General features: G+C 55.6%; 3 protein-coding genes across 3 annotated transcripts; 2 read left to right on the forward strand and 1 right to left on the reverse strand.

The window, feature by feature from the left end:
• Positions 1–375: 375 nt before the first annotated feature.
• Positions 376–4776, forward strand: CCMA1212_004174 (Ras-related protein Rab-6A; the record flags this gene model as incomplete). The annotated part of the gene is made up of 7 exons (XM_073701490.1): positions 376–493; positions 559–584; positions 657–745; positions 823–952; positions 1075–1353; positions 3876–3950; positions 4079–4776. Exons 1-7 carry the CDS (start codon positions 447–449, stop codon positions 4774–4776), a joined length of 1344 nt encoding a protein of 447 aa, XP_073559568.1. The 5' UTR covers positions 376–446.
• Positions 1936–2890, reverse strand: CCMA1212_004175 (Ribose-5-phosphate isomerase; the record flags this gene model as incomplete). The annotated part of the gene is made up of 2 exons (XM_073701491.1): positions 1936–2378; positions 2461–2890. 2 exons carry the CDS (start codon positions 2888–2890, stop codon positions 1936–1938), a joined length of 873 nt encoding a protein of 290 aa, XP_073559569.1.
• Positions 4777–6457: 1681 nt separating the features above from the next.
• On the forward strand, positions 6458–11431 carry CCMA1212_004176 (Sulfite reductase [NADPH] subunit beta; the record flags this gene model as incomplete). The annotated part of the gene is made up of 4 exons (XM_073701492.1): positions 6458–6497; positions 6628–6776; positions 6958–11331; positions 11399–11431. 4 exons carry the CDS (start codon positions 6458–6460, stop codon positions 11429–11431), a joined length of 4596 nt encoding a protein of 1531 aa, XP_073559570.1.
• Between the last annotated feature and the right edge of the window lie 1134 nt (positions 11432–12565).

Here is a 12565-nt window from a genome sequence, read left to right on the forward strand (position 1 = left end):
CGTGCGTGCCTGAGGTTGCGCATACCTGAGCCCACCCCGCCAACTCCCAATCAGACGGTGTGCAGAAACGGTTCCAGTGGGATGGCGGGGCGTCTGCGGAGGCCGAATGAACTGTTCGCTGTCTCTCTGGGCTGGACAGCAGCCCAAAGTGGCTCTGCTGTCGCTCTCGTTGGCCAGTATTTATTGAGCCGGAGAGACAGACGCTGGTGGCGGTCATTGTCCAACTTGTTCACCTCCTTTCGCCCAACTGCTGGCAGACACGGAATCACGACGATAACGAGAGACGACGATAACGAACCCGCAATCCACAGCTCGAGCACACAATTGGACGCACCAGCTACAACACCCAGACTTGAACTTGTTCTGCCCCCCCAGAGCCTCCCAGCAGAAGCATCACACGCCACTTCGATACACGGATTCGAAACGACACGACACGACACGCAGCCATGGCGCAGACTGGAGGATCATACAACAACCCCTTGAAGAAGTTCAAGTATGTCACTCTGCCTGCTGCTTCATTGCCCCTCAGTCATTAACGGTGAATCTCTCTCTCTCCAGGCTGGTCTTCTTGGGGGAACAAAGCGGTATGTGTTCCTCGTCCCGGCTCCACACTGCATCTGCTGGCATTGGCGACTGACCGAGCTCACCACACGCAGTCGGCAAGACGTCTCTCATCACCAGGTTCATGTACGACTCGTTCGACAACATGTACCAGGCAACGATTGGCATCGACTTCCTCTCCAAGGTAACGAGGCTACTCCATATTCCATCTGTCTACGCCAGCTGCCCGGCGGACGAACCCCAGCTAACCACCGGAGGCAGACCATGTACCTCGAGGACCGGACGGTACGACTACAGCTCTGGGACACGGCGGGACAGGAGCGGTTCCGAAGCTTGATCCCTTCATACATCCGTGACTCGAGCGTTGCCGTTGTCGTCTACGACATCTCCAGTATGGAAGCCCTCCCTCTTTTTTGCTCCCCCCACCGCCAGAACTTCCCCCAAACTCGCGGTGAGGGCCCCACCAGGTGCATATCATGGACTAACCACGTTCCATCTTTCTCCCAACTTTAGATGCGAAATCATTCCAAAACACCAAGAAGTGGATTGACGACGTCCGGGCAGAGCGAGGAAACGACGTCATCATCGTGCTGGTGGGCAACAAGACCGATCTGAACGATAAGCGAGAGGTCACGACCCAGCAGGGAGAAGAGGAGGCCAAGCGACAGGGGCTGAGGTTCGTCGAGACCAGCGCCAAGCTCGGCCACAACGTACAGAACCTCTTCAAGAGGATAGCACAGGCGCTGCCTGGCATGGAGGGATCCGATGCCGCTGCCCAGGCGACCAACCAAAGTAAGTCTCCTTCTTTTTGGGCTTCTGTGTTACCACAGGTCATGCCGGTCTGTCCGGGGTACTTCGTCATGTCATTCCGACTAACCCTTGTTCCCTCTCGCAGTGATTGATGTGCGGACAAACACAACAGCGCCTCCCCAGGAGGGCTGCTCGTGTTAAGCAAAGATGCGCTTGGAGTCCGTGATAGAGTTCGAAACAACCCCGACAAGACCAACAAACAAAAAAGACAACCGACTAGTAGTATCCCCCTTTCAGCGTCGCTCTGCGGTCACAATGCATTGAATGCCCAGAATAGGATATCAGTTCGAAGCTTGGCGCGTGCATGGGACTTGTATAATACCTGCAACTGCAACGAGGATAACGTGCCCACGATCGTTTATACACATACTAATAATCTTTTTTTTTTTTTACCTTACTTAAGACAGCGCTTGAACCCGTCTCTTCTTTTCTTGCTGCTCCTCATTACTTCAGAGAATGAGAAAGACAGATTGTGTGACTTTGTGGTCCTGTCCATGCATGTTCATACCCTCCTTGTCAGACAGGAAGTATGACTGCCTACTCTTTTCACCCTTCACCGTGCCATTATGCTGCCGTCTGCACCTGGACCTCGCCGGTGGGCGTACCAAAGTAGGCCGCCACCGGCTTCTGTGCCTGGAACTCCTTGCCCCTGCTCACGGCCTGAACGCCGTTGAAACCGTGGAACAGGCCAATCTCCACCACGCCGGGCAGCTTGACCAGCTCCTCGGCCAGCTTGCCAGTCTCCCACACTCCGTTCTCACCCGTGCCTCTGACTTCTGCCGTCAGGTCCTTGGGGAGGAGCAGCGGCGCAAAGGGCGCGTCAATAATCCACATGCCGTTGTCGGTGACGCACTCGCCGGCTTTGCTGGGCAGGCCGGCGCGCACGACGGGGTGGGGGGAGCCCATTGCCTTGAGACGGCTGAGGACGTCTGGGGCGGCGAGGGGGAGGACCTCGATGGGGATGGTTTTCCATTTTGTGCATAGCCTGGCTGATTGCTTGCGAGAGTCTACTCAGATGTGTAAGTCAGCCAACTCAACTCATGATGAAAGATGAGCAAGCGGTCAGTCAGTCAGTCAGTCAGTCCATACCCGCAACAGCAATAAACTTCCTCGCCGCCACAGCAACAAGCTTCTCCTGGAACAAACAAGCGCCCCCTCCCTTGATGAGATTCAGATCCTCATCCACCTCATCCGCCCCATCAAACGCCACGTCCAGCGCAACCGGGACGCCGTCCACGAGGGGCCTCTCATCGAGATTGCACAGCCTGAGGCCTGCCGCCCGAATCAGGCCCTTGGACTGGCTGCCCGTGGGGACGAAGGACATGTTGGCGGAGAAGGCTGGGCCCTTGGCGGCGATGGCCTCGACGACGTAGACGACGGTGCTGCCGGAGCCGATGCCGATGTAGGTCGCTGTTGGGGGGAGGTGGTCGGCGACGGCCTGGTAGGCGGCGGCTTTTTTGGCGGATTCGATGAGGGCTGCTGCGGCGGTTGGGGTTGGGGTTGGGGTTGGAGTTGCCATTGTGTGGGTTTGTGAGGGTGGCGATGAGAGTGAGGGTGGTGGTGATGCCGTTTGGGTGAGGGTTGAAAATCGGATGTTGTTGCAGGGTAGTGGCGGCTTGTGTGAGGTGTGAGTCGAGTTTGCTCGTTGAGCGGAATGAAAGGCTTTGGCTGGGGGGACGCTGAAAGTGATGGCTGGAGCTCTAATTGTATCCAAAAACGAGAGCCGAAGTGTTGCAGGTTGGTTGATGAGCCAGAGATTGTTTGTGCTGCGCAGGGTAGAGGTCTTCATCCGGAACTGTCCGATGTCAGTAGCTGCGATGTGCTTATATAGCGCACAGAGCAAAATGACTGGACGAAGAGCTCGTGTTACTGGTGTAGTAGCTTGGTTGCAGAGAGCAGCAGGTCTAGTGGATCGATCGAGTTTAGTACAGCGTGAGGTGCCTGTAAGTGCCGGGCGATAGATTGGGCGATACTATTACCAACCTCTTAAGGCAGCGAATAGCCACCTACTGCTTGAGCCTGTACGTCTACAACCTGCTAATACACACGAAGCTGCTTTGGATCTCGCCCGGTGACGTGATGAGTGGATTCACCACAAATTGCCCTGCTCAAGAGCTCAAAGAGGCCTCGTCCCTTGTTTCGCTCCCTTGCATGAATGTGACCAAGTAGCTCCCACGGGCATCCCGAGCTGAGACACGCTCCATGTGACATGCCACGTGATATCGGCGTCTCGTCCCATCTGTGACTGGCCAGGTCTGCTGCCGCCTGCGGATCCCGCGCACCGATGCGGCCAAGCGCGCTTGCGACTTTCTCGCTCGTCTGCTCTCCTGGGCGCAGTTCCATCTCCGCTGCCGCCGAAACCCTTCGAGATCCCTTCAACCGCATTTCCCGCCAATTTCGCTCTTCTTGCGCCGTCGCTTTTGCTTTCTTTTTTTTCTCTCTCGCTTTGCTTGTCTGGCGATCACGGCTGCTTGCTGTCTTTCGATATAGAGCGCGACGGTTAGGACGACGACGACGGAGCATCTCTGCCCATCATGTCCAAGTTTACGAGGCTGTATCTGCGGATACCGCGGCCAAAGGTAGGTCACACGTGGCTCCCTCTCTCTGCTCGAGAAGAGGCCGATGAAAGCTGCCCAAGCTAAAGATCCCGACGCTGACACTCGCAATCAGACCCTCTTCGGCCTCATCAGCCTCCAGACGGGCACAGAGTTAATCTCCCTTGCACTCGTCTTCAACAAGGTCACGGGCGTTTACGGTCTTCTCGCCATCCTTACCGGCTTTCAGCTCTCCCTCTTCCAGCTTACGACCTACGTCTACTGCATCGGCGTCCTCGGCACCCTCATCTACCTGATCCCACACATCCGAAAGCAGACTCCCTTCGAATGCTTGGCCCTGGCCTGGCTGTACGCCATCGACACCGTCATCAACGGCCTTTCTACGGTGGCCTTTGGGATGGATTGGTACTTTGCCACTGCTACGCCAAACGCAACCGAGATTCGACCATCCAGCCTGCCCGGTATTGTTGCTGAAGGCATGGAGGGCCTCCGACGCGAAGCTGCCGTGCATGGTGGTGTTGTGCCCCAGGAGACGGCGGCCAGCATGGTTCTCATCACCGGACTGACCCTCATCAGGGTCTACTTCAGCCTGGTTGTCATGAACTTTGCACGACAGACGCTGCAAAAGTATATGCAGCTGATGATTCTCGAGGGTCCGGGCGTCGACGACCAGGTGGGGCCGTTTGCTGCGGACCTGCCTGACGGTGAGGGCCGAAGAGGTCAGCTCGGCCGGCTGATGGTGTCTTTCGGACGCGGTTACTGGATGGAGTACTCCGAGGCGAGGGAGTGGGCTGCGGGCGGTAGCAGCCGTAAGCCCAGCTCGGCGGGAACGCTGGCTGGTGAGGTATGAGATGTATGAGAGAAGAGAGAGCCGAGGGAGCCAAGTCGGCTATTAGATGGGCAGAGAAGTTTGAGGGACTCAGACGTAATGGAAGGGAGGAAATAATCATGTACTGTACTGTAATGGCAAGACTGGGGTCGAAATGACGCGATCGGAGCCCCGCGATTCATCATCGAGAGAAAAATTCTCGGCAAGGTTTGGATTTCACTGTTTTGAGTGGTCACGAGCGTGGCCGTTTATTTAATACATACAAGTAATACTATCCAATATGCTTATTCAAGGGTCTTTGGGGGAGGCAGAGAGGCACCGAGGGCCGGAGGATGGCCTTGACTCGGCATTCGGAGGTGCTAGCGGTTGGCCCCCTGCCGCTACCGGGCGATGACTTGTGGATGGGCGAATGGGAAGGAGAGCTGTGGGCTCGGCTCGTCGGTGTCCTTTGGGAGGGAGACGGAAGTCGGAGGGAGATTGATTCTGATGGGTCCTTGTCTGTACAGTATCATGGGTTTACTATTATGGGCGTTGGCAGAACTGGGCTATTGATCCCAGGGGTCCGGCCCAGTCCATCAAATGATGCAGTAAGCACCTAAAGAAAGTGCAGCTCAAGATGTACATCGGACGATGGATTGGCTGAGCAACTGCTCTTGTTGAAAGATCCAAGGTAGGATATTACTACTTTGAGAAACTTGGGGATCTGAAGAGGCTGCGGCATGATTGCGGCGAAGAGCGGCGGGTGCAGGAGGTTGCTGAAGAGGGTTTAGTGTTGATGGCGTCAACAGGCAAACGGGTTTTGCTGGAGGAAAGGATGGGATTTTGTTTGCTTGTTGACGGGATCTGCGCTTGTGTTATAGAGCACTTGATTGCAACAATTTGACATCGACACGACTCTTGGGGTACCTGTTCGACCGTGATTCATCCCCATCGCTGATGATGGCGGTGTGGTTGCAGGGTGTAAGTGGTTGAGTGTGTAGGTAGTAGTTATCGATACCTTGATTATAATGCCATCACGTTGTAGTGCTGTCCCTCTCCCAGCAAATTCCCATCCTCCTTCTTCTCCCAGCAAAACCTCAGCAACTCACACAACCAAAACCAACCCCCATGTCGCACCCGCAGCGAATCTGACGCCCGGGATTTGTCAGGGCGAGCGATTTCGCCATCGCCGCCGTCCTCCAATGGCTCGACTGGGCTGCTTCTTCCGGCGGGTGGCGCCCACGCAAGACTCGTGCAGAACCTCCCAAGCGCTAAGCGATCACGCAATCCTCCAACCCTCGGGCTTCTGCGGGGAATGGATAATTTGGCTGAGCAGTTGGTGGAGCCTTGAGACATGGAACAAGAAGAGAGAGAGAGAGAGAAATCGAGAGCGAGGAGGCCGTCATTGCTGATGAGAAAAAAAAAAAGGGAAAATAGCGACGTGACATTGGCTGAGGCTGCTGGTTGAATGGCGGGCTAGTTTGGTCCCCTATCTATAACTAAACCGTTCTCACCATTCCTCGCGCATCGTCGTTTGACTGGAGCCTCTTTCCCCCAAGGGCTGATCTTTTTTCTCTCTTCTCCTTCTCCTTCTCTTCTTTCCTTCTTCCATACCTCCATTTCCTCTTCCGCTGCTTGCTGTGTTTCTTTGAGCCCTGTCGGGATCATTGGTGCCTTCGACAGCCTCGCATTGATCCTAGAGGACCCGGCGACGAAACGAGGCATGGCGACTTCACTTCAGATCCGCACGCCTGAGGAGGCTGGTGAGTCAAGCTTTCCCATGAATCGCTCTGCCTCTCTATATCATCTCTCCTGAATCATCGTCTATAAACTCCTGGTCTCCTGAGCTTCTACTGACGTGCTGCTTCTCCTGTCGCTTTTCCCTCCGAGTAGCTGCGAGAATCGCCTACCTCTCTAGCGATGTCGTCATCTCCGTCCAGCCTTCATTGGCTGCCGACTCGGAGTTCTCCTCTCACCTGAAGCGGTTCGCTGGCCGCAAGGACCGTGGCATTGTGGCGGCTACTGAAGACACCGTCCCCGAGGTGAGTTACTGACGATAGGCGGTTCTTTGTGTTTTTCTCCGTCTTTTTGCTCCTTTGCCGCACTTACATGTCGTCCCACCAAAAGTGACGACGACCCGATCCTGGTCCGCCGACAGCCCGAGAACTAGGGTCAAAGGTCAAGCAAACAAGCAACATCTCACTAACCTCAACTCCAATTCAGATCCAATATGTCCGCTACAACAATGACCCGTTGCTGTCCGTCTTCGCCCCGGCTCGGTCAGGCAAGCTCGTCTCTGTCACGACGCCTTCTTCTATCCTCCTGCCCTCCATCTCTCACCTCTACAAGCTCGCCAACTATCCCGTCGTCCTCCATGTGGCTCTCCAGCCGCGCGGCTTTGCCGACTACTCTGTCATCACCTCTATTCGAAACTCAGGCTGGACCTTCCTGCAGTCTGAAACCCTCCAGGAGGCGCAGGACATGGCCATCACCGCGCATGCCCTGGCTGTGCGCACCGGCAAGGCCGTCATCCACTTCTTCTCTCCAGACACTTCAGCCCGCGATGAGCCCATCGGCCTCGAAGACTTCTCAGTAGTACGAGCTGTCCTTGACATCGACACTGTCAGGAGACTCCAAGCTGGCACAATCAAGGCTTCTGGGCTGTATGCCGATGATGGCCACGTTGCCGTTTCCTCAGACCACCAGGAGGCCGAGTCGTCTGGCAGCGCCGACAAGCCGGAAGGCCTCCAGAACTCGACGGTCAGCCTTGCTTCGAAGGTGGTGTCCGAGTTGTCAGCCAAGACTAGCCAGGCGAGCAGCTCCAGCACACCCACGGGCTCATCGTCCGTTGCCACCACTGTCGAGATCGCTGCTCCCCAAGTGACCTCCGAGGACGTCTATGTGTGCGCCATTCGCATCTGGGCGCAGCTCAACACGGCTCTGGGACGACAATACAACGCCTTCGAGTACACTGGACCAGCCAATGCCGAAAACTGCCTCTTCATCTTCGGCTCCGACTCTCGCTCCTTTGCCGAAGCCATCAACAGTGCTAAGCCCGACGACGTCTACGCCAAGATTGGCATTCTCACTTCTCGCCTGTACCGGCCCTGGATCGGCTCCAAGCTTGTAGCGAGCATCCCCAGGACAATCAAGAGGATCGCCGTTCTGGAGCAGATTCACCGAAAGACCACCAAATGGGGCCCCCTGTTGATCGACGTCTTGTCGTCCATCAAGAGCGGCCCCGGCGGTGTTGAGACCATTGTCGGCCACCAGCTGGGATACATTGCCCCGGAGGCCATCACCCAGGCTCTGCGTGGAATTGTCCAGAACCTCACAGCTGCGCAGCCCATCCAGAATCTGGAGGTTGGTGTCAAAGAAGGGCCCAGTGAGCCAGCTGCGGTCGGCGTGGATGCCCCGAAGCTCGAGGTCGCCTACTCCAAGATTCTCGACCAGCTTTTCGGCAGCAGAACCTACGTTGCCAACGCTCTCCAGTCTCAGAACGCCGGTATCTCTGCTACAGTAGCAGCCAGCCCTGAATTTGGCTTCGGCTCTCTGTTGGCCCGGAAAGAATTGCGCAACAAGTTTGTGGCCGAGGTCAAGCAGGCGGCGAGCAGCTCCGGTGTCGCTAGTGAGGCGCTGAAGAGCTGGCTGGCACGGTGGGCCGTCAACGCTGACGACCAGGCCAAGTCGGACATCATCTCCGACGATGTCGTTGCCAAGCTGGAGCAGGATGGCTCGCCTGAAGCCCAGAAGCTTCTGTCCAACCGTCATCTCTTCCGGAAGGAGTCCCTTTGGCTGATGGGCTCCGATGCTTGGGCTTATGATCTCGGCAACTCCGGTGTCCACCACGTCCTGGCGTCTGGCGAGAACGTGAACATGCTCATCATTGACTCGACTCCCTACTCCGAAAAGGCAGCGGCCGACCACGAGCGCAGGAAGAAGGATATCGGCTTGTACGCCATGAACTTTGGCAACGTCTACGTGGCTTCTACCGCGGTCTACAGCTCATACACTCAGGTTCTGCAGGCACTGCTGGAGGCAGACAAGTTCAACGGCCCCTCAGTCGTTTTGGCCTACCTGCCCTACTTTGGCGAGACCGATTCCCCTCTCACCGTTCTTCAGGAGACCAAGAAGGCCGTGGATGCTGGATACTGGCCTCTCTACCGGTGGAACCCCGACAACGAGGCCAAGGGCGAGCCGACCTTCTCTCTGGACTCGGAGCTTGTCAAGCAGGAGCTGAAGGCTTTCCTGGCCCGAGACAACCAACTGACTCAGATCATGAAGAAGGAGCCCAAATTTGCCGCCAGCCTTGGTCAGGACTTTGGAACCGAAGTCCGGGCTGCGCAGAAGAGGAAGGCAAAGGATGCCTACAACCAGCTCCTCGAGGGCCTCCTGGGCGCTCCTCTGACGATCCTGTATGCTTCTGACAACGGCAACGGCAGCACGCTGGCCAAGCGATTGGCCAACCGGGGCAGAGCCCGTGGCTTGAAGACGGCGGCGATGGCCATGGAGGATTATCCCATTGAGGACTTGCCAACCGAGGAAAACATTGTCTTCATCACCTCCACCGCCGGTCAGGGAGAGTTCCCCCAGAACGGTTTGGCTTTCTGGGATGCTATCAAGGACAACACCGATCTCGATCTGGCCACCGTCAACTACTCCGTCTTTGGTCTCGGTGACAGCCACTACTGGCCGCGCAAGGAGGACAAGATCTTCTACAACAAGCCTGCCAAGGATCTTGACCGAGTTCTCGGCAACCTCGGCGGCAAGAGATTCGTTGATATCGGCCTTGGAGATGATCAAGACCCGGATGGCTTCCAGACAGGCTATGCGGAGTGGGAGCCCAAGTTGTGGCAAGCACTTGGCGTGGACAAGGTCGAGGGCCTTCCCGATGAGCCGCCGCCAATCACCAACGAAGACATCAAGCTCGAGTCAAACTTCCTCCGAGGCACCATTGCGGAGGAGCTAAAGGATACGTCGACTGGCGCCATCTCAGCCGCCAACTCTCAGCTGACCAAGTTCCACGGCACATATCTCCAGGACGACCGTGATGTGCGCGATGAGAGAAAGGCGCAGGGCCTGGAGCCCGCCTACAGCTTCATGGTTCGCTGCCGACTGCCTGGAGGTGTTGCGACAGCCGCCCAGTGGCTGCAGATGGACGACATTAGCAGCAAGCTCGGCAACGAGACGATGAAGCTCACCACTCGCCAGACGTTCCAGTTCCACGGCGTTGTCAAGGGCAAGCTGCGCCCCACCATGCAGGCCATCAACCGCGCGCTCATGACGACCATTGCTGCCTGCGGTGACGTGAACCGCAACGTCATGTGCAGCAGTCTGCCCGCTCAGTCCAAGCTTCATGAGCAAGTCCAGTCGTACGCCGCCAAGATCAGCAACCACCTGCTGCCTTCCACAAACGCCTACCACGAGATCTGGCTGGCTGATGAGAACGACAAGAAGGTCCAGGTTGCAGGCGACGCCGTCCAAGACTTTGAGCCCCTGTACGGCCCTACCTACCTGCCTCGAAAGTTCAAGATTACGATTGCCGTTCCTCCCCACAACGACACCGATGTCTATGCTCACGACATTGGCCTGATCGCTATTGTGGGCGAGAATGGTGAATTGGAGGGCTTCAACGTGCTTGCCGGTGGTGGTATGGGTGCTACTCACAACAACAAGAAGACGTACCCCCAGACTGGCCGCATGTTTGGCTACGTCGACAAGGAGGACGTGCACATCGCCTGCGAGAAGATTATGCTCGTCCAGCGTGACCACGGCGACCGAAAGAACCGAAAGCACGCCCGTCTCAAGTACACCATTGACGACATGGGCGTCGACGTGTTCAAGGGCAAGGTCGAGGCCCTTTGGGGCAGCCAGTTCGACAAGCCGCGAGCCTTCGAGTTCAAGAGCAACGTCGACACCTTTGGCTGGCAGAGGGACGAGTTTGGCCTGAACCACTTCACCTTCTTCATCGAGAACGGACGCATCGAGGACACCCCCGACTTCCAGATGAAGACTGGCCTGCGAGAGATTGCAAAGGTGCACAAGGGCGAGTTCCGCCTGACGGGCAACCAGCACCTCATCCTCAGCAACGTCAGCGACGAGGACCTTCCGGCCATGAAGGAGCTGATGAAGAAGTACAAGCTCGACAACGTCCAGTTCTCGGCCCTGCGCCTCAGCTCCTCGGCCTGCGTCGCCTTCCCGACGTGCGGCCTCGCCATGGCCGAGTCGGAGCGCTACCTCCCCGTGCTCATCACCAAGCTCGAGAACTGCCTGGAGGAGAACGGCCTGCGCCAGGACTCCATCGTGATGCGCATGACGGGATGCCCCAACGGCTGCGCCCGCCCCTGGCTCGCCGAGGTGGCCTTTGTGGGCAAGGCGTACGGCGCGTACAACATGTACCTCGGCGGCGGCTACCACGGCCAGCGCCTGAACAAGCTGTACCGCGCCAGCATCAAGGAGGACGAGATCTTGGCGATCATGAGGCCCTTGCTGAAGCGCTACGCGCTGGAGAGAACCGAGGGAGAGAGGTTTGGTGATTTCTGCGTTCGCGTCGGACTTATCCATGAGACGACGGACGGACAAAACTTTCACGATAATGTGAGTAATTTTCAAGCCCCCTTTTCCTCTGAGTGAGATTGAATATCGGATGCTAACTGGTGACTAGGTTGCGGAAGAAGAGGGCCCGGAAGAAGAGTAAACGTATGCAAGAAGAGAACTTTTGTGGGATGAGAGAATCCCTGAGTTAGAAGATGGGGAAATGAATTGACATGTAGGGTATATCATCGGCGTTGAAGGTATCAAAACATTGTTACATACACCACGTAAAACGGCAATAACATACAAGAAAATATTATCACATATGCCAGAACGACGAGTACACGAATCGGGTTCCCCGGTCTTGAGCCCTCCTCCTTGAAAATTGATCTGTCAAGAACAAGAAAGATAGAATAAGCCCTGTGTAGAAAAAATGTATAAAATGCGGCATCTCTTTTCCCTTCCCCCTTTTAAACTTCCCTCCCCCATCTTTCAATCTTCAAGAGAAGCTTCAGTAGGTATTGTTTGATTTAAAGCTCATGCAGCAAAACTGTCTCTTTTCGTCTCGTCCTGTTATACAAAACTCACAAGTCCGACAAAGCCCCATGTAGGTGTTCAGATACATCAGGTTTTCCTTTATGAACAAAAGGAAATATTGTAGCCCATAGATATAGACGCCCATAAGCAGATTACTAGAAATTCTCAGGGTCTCGTTAGCGCTTCCTTTCAAACCTGGACCGCCAATTCACATTACCCCATCTTCATCCATCTTTACAAGTATACACTTTTTTTCGTTTGTCGCTTTGTTCATCTCATTCAATCTATCCGACATGCTAAAGTAGGTGGAAGCAGAGGTGGAGTTATACTGGCGCCTTCAACAAATGGCATCCTGTTGCCAAGCACGCAACACTCATTGTTCAATCTCATCATACCAGCGTGCCGTCATCACCGCCGCATAGTCACCAATTCTTCCAAGAAAGACAACATAGATGGCTCATCAAAAACCTCATTATAGACAAAGACATACGTCATACAGAGAGAGTATCGACATGAATCAGAAAAGACATTTGCTGTTCGCTCTTTCAACGTATCAAGAGACGACGACCAATCAATCCCAAAGCCCCCCTCCCTTTTCCGCCGCCCCTGATGAAAATGAAAGAATCAAGTACCATCCTGTTCCGCTTATTGTTCGTATAGGTACGTCGACCGTACCAGAACACAACCTGACAAGCAAAGAAATGAACGAACACAAAGCAGATAACCTACCTACCTAACAACCACCTTCCCTTTTCCCATA

Source organism: Trichoderma ghanense, assembly GCF_004382785.1.
Source record: "Trichoderma ghanense strain CCMA-1212 chromosome Unknown scaffold_4, whole genome shotgun sequence".
Lineage (NCBI taxonomy): Eukaryota > Fungi > Ascomycota > Sordariomycetes > Hypocreales > Hypocreaceae > Trichoderma > Trichoderma ghanense.